This window comes from Xyrauchen texanus, chromosome 38 (genome assembly GCF_025860055.1).
Source record: "Xyrauchen texanus isolate HMW12.3.18 chromosome 38, RBS_HiC_50CHRs, whole genome shotgun sequence".
Classification (NCBI taxonomy): domain Eukaryota; kingdom Metazoa; phylum Chordata; class Actinopteri; order Cypriniformes; family Catostomidae; genus Xyrauchen; species Xyrauchen texanus.
In genome coordinates, this window is record NC_068313.1 from 10,787,562 (window position 1) to 10,802,622 (window position 15,061).

General features: G+C 40.6%; 1 protein-coding gene across 1 annotated transcript; it reads left to right on the forward strand.

Annotated features, from left to right (window-relative positions):
• Positions 1-7,412, forward strand: stoml3a (stomatin (EPB72)-like 3a). Its single transcript, XM_052109632.1, has 7 exons — positions 1-61; positions 832-935; positions 1,047-1,119; positions 3,865-3,947; positions 4,140-4,343; positions 5,096-5,230; positions 7,218-7,412. Exons 1-7 carry the CDS (start codon positions 1-3, stop codon positions 7,410-7,412), a joined length of 855 nt encoding a protein of 284 aa, XP_051965592.1.
• Positions 7,413-15,061: the final 7,649 nt, after the last annotated feature.

The window sequence follows — 15,061 nt, forward strand, 5'->3', positions numbered from 1 at the left end:
ATGACTACTGTAATCAAGATACAAAACCAGGAGACTGTGCGTCACGCACAAATAATGCAAGGTAGGCCTTCATAAAAACATAACACATTACTTTGTTAAAAAAGTTTCTTTATTCATAAGGCATCACAAAAAATTTAATGTTTCACTACATGAAAAACATAAAAAGTTTACTTAATCCAAGTAATAATGCCAGAAAATGTAACATTTAAAATTATTAAAGCAAAAAAATTCTATAAATATGCTGTATAAATTCACAAAAATGATCAATGCAACCACTCTGTTAACACTTCTTTATTATGAGCAAATTTGCGAAATAACAGCGCACCTAAGCTTTTATAATTGTGGATATCTTGTAGGCCTACATAAGGTGAGTGAAACATGCTGTGCCTGTGTACTACAAAGTGGTAATCTGCAATTGTTACCTCAAGGATCAAAAATTATATATATTCTACTTGATCTAACCCATAAAAATTTATAAAATAAAAATAATTTATATATTCCTCTACATGCTACATTTTTGAGTTGCTTGCCCAAGACTGAATCCTTAAAGACCCAATTGCTTTAACCCGTAAACAGTGAAAACATAAAAGATATGACTGGTCAGTGTGCAGTGAAATTTAAGATAGCTTTATTGAGCTCAAACTGTAAAAGTTGAGTTGTTTACTTCATCGGTTAATTCTGTGATTGATTGGGAATAATAATTAAGATTTATAGTTGACATGATGTAGTGACATGACAAGCCTGTCTTGAAATATACCTGCATAAGATTTATAAGCAATGATCATTTTGGGAAACTTAGCTTGAACAGAAAGTTTGCTTCATGTCTTTCAGATGATAAACAACCCTCACTTGGATGTATCGGCTGGTTCATTATCATCATCTCCATCATTTTCATCATAGGATTGTTTCCTGTCACAATCTTTATGTGCATCAAGGTATGTTGTGTTTTTAAAAGGCTGGGCTAATATGATACAGTAGATTGTACATAGACAACCAACTCTCGATCATTGACGGCATCTACAATGTACTCCCTGGCTCACTCTTAGATTGTACAGGAGTATGAAAGGGCAGTGATCTTTCGACTGGGTCGTATTGTGGACAGGAAACCAAAAGGACCAGGTATGACAAAGGTTTTTATTTGTTTGAACATTTAACAACTGGATCCCATTAATCTACTGGTTGTGCTCATCTTAGGTTCTAAATGTTATTATCCATATCTAACCAGCTGCCCTTTTCACACAAAAACCTTTTTACATGTCAAAGTAAGTGTTTAGCATGTAAGTGAACTTTAGGTCAAAGCAAATTGGTTAAAACTTTTATAAAACATATACATTTTTGGGTTTCACTTTATTTTACAGTATGTATGTTTACATTGTACTTACCCAAGAAAATACGGTGTAATATTAGGTAACTATATTTACTTAATATGGGTTAAGTTTAGGGTTGGGGGTAGGTTTAGGGTTAGTGCCCAGTAACGTTTGGTTACATATGTAACCTCCATTCCCCGAGGGAGGGAACGACACGTTGTGTCGGAGAAGCGACACTAGGGGTCTCTCTTGAGCGCCGATATCAACCTCAGATCTATGAAAAAAGGCCAATGAGAGTTGGCAGCCAGTATTTGCATGTCCCGCCCCCGGACATACGGGTATTTAAGCGGCGCAAATACGGGAGTTCATTCAGGATTTTTCTGAGGAGCCGGAAATGGTCTGGCCACAACAGTGGCTCGGTTCAGCGACATGGCGGAGGAAAGACACAACGTGTCGTTCCCTCCCTCGGGGAAAGGAGGTTACATACGTAACCAAACGTTCCCCTTCTGTCGCTCTCTCCACGTTGTGTCAGAGAAGCGACACTAGGGGACCCATTCCAATCTTGCCATGCGCTGAACCGTGTACGTGAACCGCCGATACAGAGGCGGGCAGGGATTTCATCCAGTGCCACGCATCATCTGTACCTGGCTGCACGTACCCTTCCCCAATGCCCCATAAGAACATCGAGATCCTTCTAGTTACCCTGGAAGGGGAACAAGGCGATGTTTGCCACAATGGGAACGGGCCAGCCTTGCTGGGCCTCATTTCTCTCTATGTTTCTCGCATAGAGCAATCACGGCCGGGGCCCTTACACGCATATAGGGAAGGGGGTCTTACCCAGACCCTGCGGAGACCACACCTGCCCTTTTTCTTGGGGAGGAAAAGTGGTAGACACGTCACACAGCCGTCTTAGGGCTCGTGTGGAAAGTATGGTCGCGGTGGTAGATCCAGCCTCGAAGGGGGAGTTGCTACAGCACGGCGACCGGGCAGCTGTAACTGCCTAAGGGAGACACGGGGTCCGCTCGTAAGGGGACAGAACCGTGGAATTACACACAGGGGAGTCGAGTAGGAGGCCTTACCTGTGGAGCACCTATACCAGTACAGGGTAGCCAACAGGGTACCCGCAGTGGCTTGGGTCGGCGAGTTCCTCCGCTGAACCAGCGGACCCGGAGGGCTGGGGAGGAATCGACCAGGGTCCCGACTCGGAGTGGGGCGCCCTGGGAAAAAAGGCGCACTACTTTACCTTGACGTCAGGAAAAGGGCGCTGGGCGCAAGCGATCCACCCGGCCGGTCGGCCTACGTGTTACCGAGTTCTACGGGCTCGGACCTGAGAAAACACTTTTGAACGGGAGTTTTAACAAGGCCCGATTGAAAACTCGCAGGTCCAGGATTGGTCGTAAGCCACCGCCTTTCTTGGGTACAATGAAGTAAGGGCTGTAGAAACCCTTCCTCATTTCGGTTGGAGGGACGGGCTCTACCGCACCCTTGGCTAAGAGGGTCGCGATTTCCGTGCGCAGGGAACTGCGCTAGGGGCACCAAAGGAGCGCAGTTCCTGCAGCACATCAGGATCAGGTCCACCCCATGCATGTTTTTGAGTGCTTTGGTCTGGTGGACTTGCAGGAGGGCCATCGCATGCAGGGCAGAGGCAGCGCATCCAGCCGCACTGTAGGCCTTCGCGTTGAGCGAGGTTGTTGTCCTACAGGGCTTGGATGGGAGTACGGGGCGGCCACGCCAGGAGGTAGGGCTACCGGGGCATAGATGATACGCAACTGCCCTATCGACCTGGGGAATCGCCCCGTATCCATGGCACTCTCCGCCGTCGAGGGTGGTGAGAGTGGAGTGGTTGGCACCTAGACGAGCGGAGAGCGGGGCTCTCCACGTAGACGTCAGCTCGTCATGCACCTCCGGGAAAAACGGGACCGGGGGGATGCGTGGCAGCGAGCGGCGCTGCCCCCAGGAACCAGTCATCCAACCGTGAAGGCTGTGGGGAGGATGGAGGGTTCCAATCCAACCCCACGCTCACGGCGGCCCGGGAAAGCATGTCAGACATCTGAGCGTCGGCCTCAGCCTGGGCCTGCTGGCCCGAAGGCGGCAGTCCAGGGGAGTCCTCGGCATCAGACATCACACTCTCCGATGCAGCGGCAAGCTCATCTGCTTCGGGCTCGGGAGGATAGACAGCCAGGCCGTGAGGCGAGCCGCTATCGCCGCGAGCGTGGATGGGGACCAGGAGGGAGGTTCGCGGGGGGGCTACCCGGCGAAACTGCACCCGCTGCCGCCCCCAAATCGCCCCCAGCGCCAACCGCATCGTCCTCAATCCCGTGTATCCCCCATATTTTTTTATATGGCTGTATGTTGTATACTGTAAATACTGTATGCTTTCTTCTGGTTTTAGGTAGTAGCAGACATCCCTAAGTATATATAGGCATATTCATTTTACTTCAATCTCAATTATCTTTGCCTAGAGGCCAACTTAACTAAAAAGTGGCACAGCTTACCCCACAATTGTGTGTATTTGTATATTTTTTACATTTATATTTATTCATTTACTTTTTCTTAGGAATTTTCTTTGTGCTGCCATGCACTGACACATTCAGGAAGGTGGACTTGAGAACAGTGTCATTTGATATTCCTCCTCAGGAGGTACATACTCTTGATCTACTTCCATAGACAAACAGAACTAACTTATATATATTATATAAGCTATAGATGTAAAAAAAAAAATGATTGCCATATCATATATGACTTCCAACTCAAAGTTAATGCAGTCATAGCAATATCTAGAACCAACAATCTCTGTTAAGGTTTAATTCACATGTATTTATTTGAGAACAGATCTTGACAAAGGACTCGGTGACAGTGAGTGTGGATGGTGTGGTGTACTTCCGTGTTTTTGACCCCATCTGTTCTGTGGCCAATGTGACCAATGCGGACCACTCAACACGTCTACTGGCCCAGACCACCCTTAGAAACATACTGGGCATAAGGAACCTGTCAGAGCTGCTGTCTGATAGAGAGGGAATCTCAAACAGCATGCAGGTACAAGAGCTCTTGGAGCAGAAAGAGCTATTCAGCAGTCATCTTGGGGCAGTTTCCTTTAAAAATAATCAACTCTTTATCATCTCACCTCTTTATCAAGGAATATTCTGGGTCAACTAAAGCTTTATCTACAACTTCTGCAATTACTAAAGAAAAAGATAAATTCTTAAAAATTATAATCTTCAAATTTGTGCTGTTAAACCCTTTGATACACTTGCCTCATACACTTCCATTGTAAGTGCAATACTGTACACACTGGTATTAAGCTACTACTTTATGTACTAAGTTTAAAATGCATACAATACAATATATTTATCTCGTAACTACATGTTGTTCTGCAAAATTCTTACAAGATTTACATTTGCTGCAACTGAGGTTGAGGTATGGGTTGGTTTAGGAGTAGGGTTCTGGTTAGGGGTTACAGTAAGGTTTTAGAGTAAATATGGGTTAGGGTTAAGATTAACAATGTAACTACAGATGTAATTAAATGCAGGTACATAAAATGTAAGTACAATGAAACAAGCACACTGTATTAACATAATAAGTAGGTTAGAAAATATGACGAGTTGCAAGGATACCAGGGAAGTGTGTTAAGTTAAATCAAGTGTTGTAGATATAGACCAGCATTAGTTCATTTCTATTACATGGATATTGCTTTAGTTGTAAACCTATCCCCAGGGTTCCGCCCCAAGAGATTATTATCTGGGTATCACATTAACGGATCCTCACAATTTGTATTACCTTAATGACAGGCATCCCTGGATGAGGCCACTAGCGATTGGGGCATTAAAGTGGAGCGTGTGGAGATAAAGGATGTTAAATTGCCTCAGCAGCTTCAGAGGGCCATGGCTGCAGAGGCCGAGGCGGCCCGAGAGGCTCGTGCCAAGGTGAGACCACCAAAACACCCTGAGAGTACAAGTAAAATAAGTCTTGTGTTATAGATAATAACTATTAAAAAAATGAAGGACTGCTAATCTTGCTTAGTGACATTAGAGACAACATTGAATGGCATTGCAGCACATTTAACCCTATGTGATGTGATATATTCACTTAATAGATATTTAGTAGGAATTAATGTGGGGTGGGACTTTATCAACAAATTTTATCCAATGGGATTTGATTGAATCATGAAGAGAAGGCTATGATATTATTGGTTAATACCATTTTTGCTGCCTGTATGGCCTAGATTAAGATTTCTTTGCAATAAATTATGAAAATTAAGTTTTATTTTCTTAAGAACAATGCACTGATGAATTGTGCATAAAGAAACCATGAACATTTATTAAGGTCAGTTTAAATGTCATGTTTTCTGCCTGTATTTATGGCCTGTATATCATCTTAAGGCTCCAAATGTAAGGCCATTTTGTACAAAAAGAGATTTTAATAAGAAGGTTGTAGAACATGACATTATGCAGCTACGCAGCCTGAATTAATCTCAAATCATGACAAATACACATGAATAATATAGTGTGTGTTTTGAGATGCCTTAGAATTCATTATTAACTTTCTTCCCTCAAAAGCATCAAGCCTAGAGAGTGTATGTGCATGCGTAACAGAATGCTAGGCTAATACTGCAAAAGGCTAAAACTTCCAAAGTCCTTTTGAACAACCTCAGAGAGATGAACATCAAAGTTATTCATTTTTAATGTTAAGATAGTAACCTAGCTAGCTACAATCTTCTCAGCTGGCATGCAAAATTGTAAATAAAGAACATCATCCAAACTACACCCACGTTTACGTTAGCCAGGCTATGTCCACACTAATTCATTTAAGATTTAACTCAGATTTATTGTGGAAACTTGTGGAAAGACTGTTTTTTTTTTTTTAAAGTCTCAGTTCAAGTGTGGATGAAAGACAAAAACATAACGAAACCAGTGCATTTTCAAATGGAAATGAAGTTTGACTAGCTAAGTTCTCTTAGGTCAAGAATTTTAGTGCGTAAAGGAAAAATTATCACTAAACAAATACCGTAGCAGAACAAAAACGTCAGTGCATTATTACAAAATTTGTAGGTACACTAAAAGAAGAGACTGATCTCAGTGCAATTGTAAACAGTAGGTTTACTCGGTCTGTGCTTCCTGAAATTCAAAACACTGCCCCCAGCGGCCAAAGCGGTAAGTGTTGTCTGGCGTTTGGGCACATGTGAGCTCCTTTTTTGCAGGTGCATTGTCCAAGGTGGAAACAATGCAAAAATGTCTGATAGTAGATGCCGCTTGTCAGTGAGTCGTCATGAAGTGGCCGATCCTAGAGTACTATATCTTTCGGCAACAAAATGCCGACGTCCTGCGTGATCATTTTGCCAGTATGTATAAATTAGCCTTAACAGAGCAGGCAACCACTCTGTGCACTTGATCAAGGTGACAGTCTCAATACTCCCCAAATAAAGGGCTAAGCAATGAATTTAGGTTGTACAAATGTACACAGACAAACATATATGTAATGTATTGCACAATTGTACATTTAGATGAATCTTGAATGAAGCCATGTCTTGTTTGCAGTGCAACGTCTAAGCAAATACGACCTGCTCTGAGCAAAATAGCAATAATCAGATCAATTACAGTTAACCCATTTTTATCTGGGTTGTCTACTGGGTTTTTTAAGGCAATGGTTCTCAACTGATTTTGCTTCAGGATTCCAATTTTACATTGAAAATCAGGTGGCAACCAACACAAAATTGTGCAAAGATTTCCCCTTCAGTCCGCAACCGGCTGCTCTAAAGTCTATCTAATATCACATCGAGAAATTCAGGGTTTTACAAACAGCAGTTCCAGCACTGCAAAGAAATACTGTTGTTGAAATGAACATATTAAAAATGGGGGGGAATCTATATCAGGCATACCAGCAGCTCAAGCGTATTATTATATGTATGTGCAGGTGATTGCAGCAGAGGGTGAGATGAACGCCTCACGGGCATTGAAGGAAGCCTCACTGGTGATTGCCGAGTCACCATCCGCTCTGCAGCTACGATACCTCCAGACTCTAAACACCATCGCAGCAGAGAAAAACTCCACCATCATCTTTCCTCTGCCCATTGATATCATTCAACAGTTCGTATCCAGAAGAGATTAATGATTACTAAAATCCTGAGAATGCTTTAAAGGACTTCAACATCATTTGTAAATAACATAAACGAAAATAAATACAATTATTAACCGGATGCATTTACATAGCCTTTTAATACTTAAAACCCATAGTGCAACATAACTGTCAGAAGAGTTTTTGAATGCATCACAACAACAGTGAGGTAAGCTACACTAACAAGGTTTCAACAAAAATGATACAGCTTTAAGACATTCTTTTTAACATGTGTTGTAACAGTTCACATATACAGTAGAGCTCATACAAGCTGTACAACAATAACCAGAAATAAGAACAGGAAACTTTAATAACACGATGCATGTTATATTCCTCCCTTAAATGTCCAATAACAGAGAGTTGTGTTTGTTTTCCATTTTAAGAATAGGACAAAACGTTCAGAAATTCCATAATTATGTCCATGGGACACACACAAGAAAACAAATCAGTGTATTTCAGAACCTGATTTAGAAAGATTACATTTCAATTATATTTCAAAGGTAGACGTCAGAGTAATACAAGCGGACAGCTATATGAAACTGAAGCAGAGAAGCTTTTTTTCTCGGCAAACAGGTCGTTTTAGATTTTATTCAGAGCTTAATTGTCAATTGAGTGAAATAAATGTAGAAATGTGATAATACATGTGTGTGTTTAACAGTGCAATGGGTTAAACTGTTATACATTGATTTTCATGACATGTAATGACATATGGCATTTAATACACATTCTTAACCTGAGAGATCTCTGAGTAAGACTGGAGGTAATGATACTTTGTAAATGAACACAAAATACAATTTCAGAAATAAAATGGTTTAAAAAAAAAAAATCAACAATCTTAAGTTTTAGTGTTTGTAAATGGCAACATCAAGCACTGCTCTCTTCTCTCTCTCTCTCTCTCTCTCTCTCTCTCTCTCTCTCTCTCTATCTCTTTTGGGATTTGCATGAATTATAAGGCTGAAGAGAGTAAACTAATGATTTTATAGTCACATAAAATCTGTCATAGTCACATCGCATAGTCAATCCATAAAACATGTAATTGAAGCTCATTACTAATAGCTGCACTTATAAGTATATTTGGACCAAAATAAAATAAGAAAAACAAGTATATTGCCCCCTAAGGACAATGAGAACATTAGCATTACTTAAAGAAACAGTTCATCCAAGAGGGTTGTCTTCAGTGGAACACAAATTTTGTTTAAGAATATCCTGGCCACTCTTTTCCATATAATGAAAGTAAACGGGGACTCAAAAATGACCAAAAAGGTCTTCTGTAGTCAAACAATAGCTTTGTATAAGAAACAGACCTAATTGTCAGTGGTTATACACTGATTATCTTCTTCTATATTCAACCTGGTCTCATGGTGAAAACATGACTCTATATACATTTTTGCAAAACCGTTTTACCAGGTACAATTTCCTGCAGTTTCCAGGTGAAGTGAACACTAGAGGCGCTACAACAACTGACTGATTTATTATTTTTCACTCAAATCATGACTTTAATGGCTGATAATAACTTTATAAATATGCATTTTTTCTCTTTATAACTCAGACCCTGCTATTTTATGATAACAATGCACTTTTTACACATCTTTCGAAAAACGATACATTTTAATGCTTGTATTACAGACCCACCTACATTTATGTCTTTTTTTTTAAGGATGTCTTTTTTAACGTCTCTTATATATTTTAAAACACTACTGGCAAAAGTTTTAGGTTAGGGTTGTAAGGGTTTTTTCTTTTCTTCTAAAATTCACCTTAAAACTGCATCTGAATATGACATCATCTTACTTGCTTTTGGCGCCCCCAGCTGGAAATTTCACTGCAAATCTGCAGCCAAACGTCTTATACAGGACGTCAATTCTGAATTGCAAACATGCTGTCATATTAACATAAACATCATGAGTTTAGGCTGTCTATATCAGTGCTCTGGCCTAAATGGACAAAATAGTAATTTAGACTGCAAAAACAAAATGTAAATAGACACCATTTGACACCAATAATGGCAAACGCCTTTGGTTCTCACATTTCTTGTTACAAAACCTCATTGGCACAAGATGTAAATATATGAGTTAACATGATTTAAGTGTGCTAAAATCTGAGATTTACCTGCTATAATAAGATTAGTATGCAATTTTATCACACTAAAATCATGTTAACATAAAAATGTTTACATCTTGTCCCTACACTTTTGAAACTGTGTATTTTAAGGCTTATAGACTGGCCCCCATTCACTTCCATTGTAAGTACCTTGTTGTAACCATCATTTCTGCTTTTAATTAAAACAAATAAGGGATTCAAATAATTTTTTTGTGGCAATCCACTTTTATGCCATAAATGCTGTCGATTGAGCTTAACCTTTAATGAACCTGGAATTCCTTTAACCCTAAGTGCTGAGGTAAAGACGATCCACTTAATTCCACACATGGTGCCTTGTTGTAACACCCCAATAAGACATTCAAGCGGGATATGAAATACACAACATTTTAAATTGAGTTGCTGTCTATTTGCCAAAAGCTTGGTTCATACTGTAAGAAGAGGGCCATTATTTGCCATTAATTGCCAATGTCAGAAATGTTCAACGGTCAAGTAGTGTGACCTGGGATCAAAGTCTTGGCTACAATGTGAATAATACATTCTTACGTTATGTCGTACAGTGTGAAATGACATTTACCCAAGTGGCAGTGATTAAGAACCATAGAATCGTACAGTGTGCTTTAACCATTTCAGTCTCAAACACAAGAGGATTATCAGTTTTAGAGATCTTCCTGTAATGAGATCATGGCTTTGATATTTTAGACCCTGAATGTATAACATATATAAATAAGCATCTATGTAGAGGCCTTCTGCATTTTCATTTCAACAGGTTATGTAATCATGATAACTTGTTAACTTGTGTTGCTAACTTAAAATGCAAACGTAGAGCTCAGTTGAACTTGCGCTGCACTTTCGCAAACATTTCAGCTGAATACTATGCAGCCAAACATCTACAAATATAGGACAAAGGCCCTCAGTAGTGTCCACATGAATGCAGTTTAAGCATATTATATAGGTCAAAGCAACCGGAAGACTTATTTTACATAGCCTACTGTACAGAGCAAAGGAATATGAACAGCCATGACAGATAAAAGTGGCATCAAATTCACAGGCATTTCTTCATTAATGGGATAGTTCACCCAAACATTTTAATTCTCTAATAATTTACTCACCATCATGATATCCCAGGTGTGCATGACTTTCTTTCTTCACCAGAACACAATTGAAGAAAAATAGAAAAATATCTCAGCTCAGTAGGTCCTTAAAATGCAAGTTGATGGTGATCAGACTGTCAGCATAAACGTAATAGATACGACTTCTCGTAGAGTGTGCTCGAACCCGCAAGGGGGCGGGCATGGCCTAATAGCATCAACGACCCAGTGAGCTAACCTCTGTTTGGAGATGGCGTTCCTTTTCCGCCGTCCGCCGAAGCAGACAAAGAGCTGCTCAGAACATCTAAAGCTCTGCGTGCGGTCCAAATAGATATGCAAAGCACGTACCGGACACAGCAACTAAAGGGCTGGGTCTACCTCCTCCCGGGGCAGCACTTGCAGGTTCACGACCTGTTCCCTGAAGGGGGTCGTAGGAACCTTGGGCACGTAGCCCGGTCGCGGCCTCAGGATAACGTGAGAATGTGCTGGACCGAACTCCAGGCAGGTGTTGCTGACAGAGAACGCTTGCAGGTCCCCAACCCTCTTGATGGAGGCTAACGTGATCAGGAGGGCCGTCTTCACTATTTACTTTGATTGCATTTTTAAAAAAAATATATATATATAATGAAAGTGAATGTTAAACGAGACCAACTCTTTTTGTGTGCCAGGGAAGAGAGAAAAATAATGCAAGTTTGGGGAAGTAATGATGATAATAATAAAGAAGTTCTGATATTCAGAAACACTTATAGGGTCCGTTCACACTGATGGGTTTTTGCATCAATCCACACTGTTTCTTAAATAGTTTTTCTAGGTAAACATGCAGATACATTTTACCACTGCTACACAAGTCTTGTGTAGGAGCGGCAAGTATTTTAGAGACCCTGTCAAATTAAAAAGAACTTACTGTTCAGGGAGAGGGCCTTGAGCTCAACTGAATCAATCGGCTCGAAGGGGAGGGTTCAGTCTCCGGGCGCCTTTCAGGAACCTGATAATCAAGTCATGCTTACCTAGGGACTTGCCATCTACTGCGTCGTGGTAGGCTACGATAGCAGCTACATAGACCTTCAAGGTGGAGGGGGACAGCCTCCCCTAAAGCCTTTCCTGCAGGAATGAAAGCACCTGAGCACCTCTGCGGGTCTTCAACTTGTCAACGTCGTGCATCTCGACCATGATCAGCCAGAGATGGCGCTCCTGGACCCCGAGGGTGGCCATTGCCCACCCGAGTGCCTGCGCTGTGACCTTCATGGCTCTGAGACCTGGCTGGAGTCACTGAGTGCATCCTGGATTCGAACTCACGACTCCACGGGTGGTAGTCAGCATCAATACTTGTGGAGCTACCCAGGCCCCCAACTGATGAGGTTTTTATGTTAATGCTAATGATTAATATAATGTTTTAAATCAACAAAACCTTAATCCCTACCCTAAACCTTAAAGGTGCACTACATTTTTCCTAATTAAAAAAGTTTCACACATATAGACATGAATAGCATTTTTTTTTAGAAATATGTTGAAAATTATGTACACCCTCATTAGATTAAAACTCCAGTCATATTAGTAACCGAATAAAAGCTGTTTAATTTCACATTGAGCGGGTCTCCCCCTCATGAGCGCTGCCATGTTGACAGCACTTGACACTGTCATGCACTTGACTGAGTTACAACCACTAATAATGACAATAATAATAACATATTTCCTTTATATAGAGCTTTCAGGTAATGCTCGAACATTAATGTACATGTAATAAAACAAGCAAGCCAAACAATAAAACAACAAACACAATATACTTACTACTGAAAAAAATGAAGCCCAAGTCAACAGATCCAGTGTGATAGTGGCATTGATCATGAAACAATCCGTCACTACCTGCAGCTCTCACAGCACGAAGAGATAAACGGTGACTACCACCCCTTCATGAGTTCATGAGTTTGAATCCCAGGATGTCCTGAGTGACTCCAGCCAGGTCTCCTAAGCAACCAAATTGGCCCGGTTGCTAGCGAGGGTAGAGTCACATGGTGTAACCTCCTCGTGATCGCTATAATGTGGTTCGCTCTCGGTGGGGCGCGTGGCGAGTTGTGCATGGATGTCACGGTGGATGGCGTGAAGCCTCCACACGCACTATGTCTCCGCGGTAACACGCTCAACAAGCCACGTGATAAGATCTGCGGATTGACTGTCTCAGACGAAGAGGCAACTGAGATTCGTCCTCCGCCACCCGGATTGAGGCAAGTCACTACTCCACCACAAGGACATAGAGTGCATTGGGAATTCCAAATTGGGGGGAAAAAGGGGAGGAAAAAATGTATAAATATTCAGTGTAAAGCGGCAGGAATTAGTAAACAAAGTTTCAGTATACTGGACGATGGGTGTCAGTATAGAGTTCAAAACCACAAGTACTACTGGGACAGATGGAACAAGTAAGAGGCAGCTAAAAACTTCTGGAGTACACCTTTAAGCCTGATCCTAATCGATATTGTCATAAAAAGCGAATGTGAAATGAAAAAAAGAGGATTTGTAGGTTAACGCTCTATCGAGTTTTAAATGAACGAAACCTACTACTGAAACGGTCATCTTCTACGCCAAGTTCAAATGTTTTCGGTCTTCCTAAACTTTGGTATCAATCACAATTTGAGGGATGTGTAAGTGCAACTTCCAATTCAGCAATGTGTATTTACAATAAACCTGATAGCACATGAAAGCAGCACAAAACCAAGCCAAACTGCAGAAATCCAAAACATATTACCATTGTAGTGTAGTAGTGTCCTATACATTTCAAATACATTATAAGATTGTATGTGACATCTTGAAATTGTTGATTGAAATGACAGATGTCCAGGTTAAACTTGCCTATAGAGATGACTTCCTGAATTTTCCTGCTGTAGCACTGATAACAATAATGCCTGGGCTTGCACAAAAGGTTGCTGGTGGGTGGCTTAGATTAAAAAAAAAGGCAAGTGGAGGAAAATCCCCCATGTACACCTGATATGTTGTCCTGAACAATCTTTGGAAAAGCTTGAGATCAGAAGCAAAGTTTGGAGAGTAAGCACCATGAAGTCCTGTTCAAATGGAAAACATCAGTGCAAGCCCAAGAGCCAAATGCATTCTGCACTACGCTATATACAAAGTAAAAAAAGTACATTTCAACACTGCCTGTGAAACATCAGCACAACATTGTGATAAACACAAAGTCATAAAATCAAAAAAGAGCCTAATATTCCTTTTTCTGCAAATTCTAACATAGGAATGGGTTTGTACATTTAAGGGATAGTTCACCCAAAAATAAAGATTGCGTCATCATTTGCTCACCTTCATAATGTTCCAAGCCTGTTTGAATTTCTTTCTTTAATGGAACACAAAATGAGATCTTAGGCAGAATGTTATGGACAGCCTCAATCACTATTTACTTTGATTGCATTTTTTTATATATATATTGTATATATATATATATACACAATGAAAGTGAATGTTAAATGAGACCAACTCTTTTTGTGTGCCAGGGAAGAGAGAAAAATAATGCAAGTTTGGGGAAGTAATGGTGATAATAATAAAAGATTTGATATTCAGAAACACTTATAGGGTCCGTTCACACTGATGGGTTTTTGCATCAATCCACACTTTTTCTTAAATAGTTTTTCTAGGTAAACACGCAGATACATTTTACCACTGCTACACAAGTCTTGTGTAGGAGCGGCAAGTATTTTAGAGACCCTGTCAAATTAAAAAGAACTTACTGTTAAAACACATCTTGAGACACTAGTTCAATTCGTGGTGCTGCATCTAGATTTTTGGTGTGAACGACCCCTTACTGCTTTGTGAAGTCACTGGGGGGCATTCAGTAAGAATGAATTGCAGCCACTGATAGTGCTGTTTATTTGCATGATCTGTTGTTTTAGCACCTGAGTACTATCGAATACTATAGAGCAACAACGATTTTGTTTTTTGCTTTTTAAGTGTCACAAAACAAAAGCTCTTGTATTTATGATACATTTTCTGAAAAGTATAGTTTTGGTTTATATCAGGTAAATAGATATTTGTTTCAAGATTTTAAGATATTTCTTCGGGAAAGCAGGGCAACATTTCTCTTTAAGAATATATTTTGCTGTGTACACATGGATTGCGGGTGGTTAAGGAAGAAGATGCAGGTTTTTGTGGTGAAATGCCATGTGCTAAGTTGCCACAACTGTTCAGAGAACCCGGCCCACTTTATCAAGCCAATAACTATTCAGTAAGAATGGACCAATAAACAGCAACTTCCAATAAATACAATAACACTGAACAAGAATTGGCCAACATTTGACCATTTTCTCATTTTTAATATGCATGGGAGGATCTTCTGTTCCTTCCAATTTGAATCCACAAGAAGGGAAATACGAGTTAGAGATACAGAATAGAATGGAAAGAAATAGTGTGCAAGAAACAGAGTGTGAAAGACAGAGTAAGAGAGACAGTGAATCGGGGGAC

Excerpts from the sequence above, each read along its gene's own strand:
- stoml3a (XM_052109632.1), top strand. The coding sequence starts at position 1 with ATGACTACTGTAATCAAGATACAAAACCAGGAGACTGTGCGTCACGCA. Across the intron at positions 4,344-5,095 it reads GAATCTCAAACAGCATGCAG|GCATCCCTGGATGAGGCCAC; the intron begins GTACAAGAGCTC and ends CCTTAATGACAG. Across the intron at positions 5,231-7,217 it reads CCCGAGAGGCTCGTGCCAAG|GTGATTGCAGCAGAGGGTGA; the intron begins GTGAGACCACCA and ends ATGTATGTGCAG.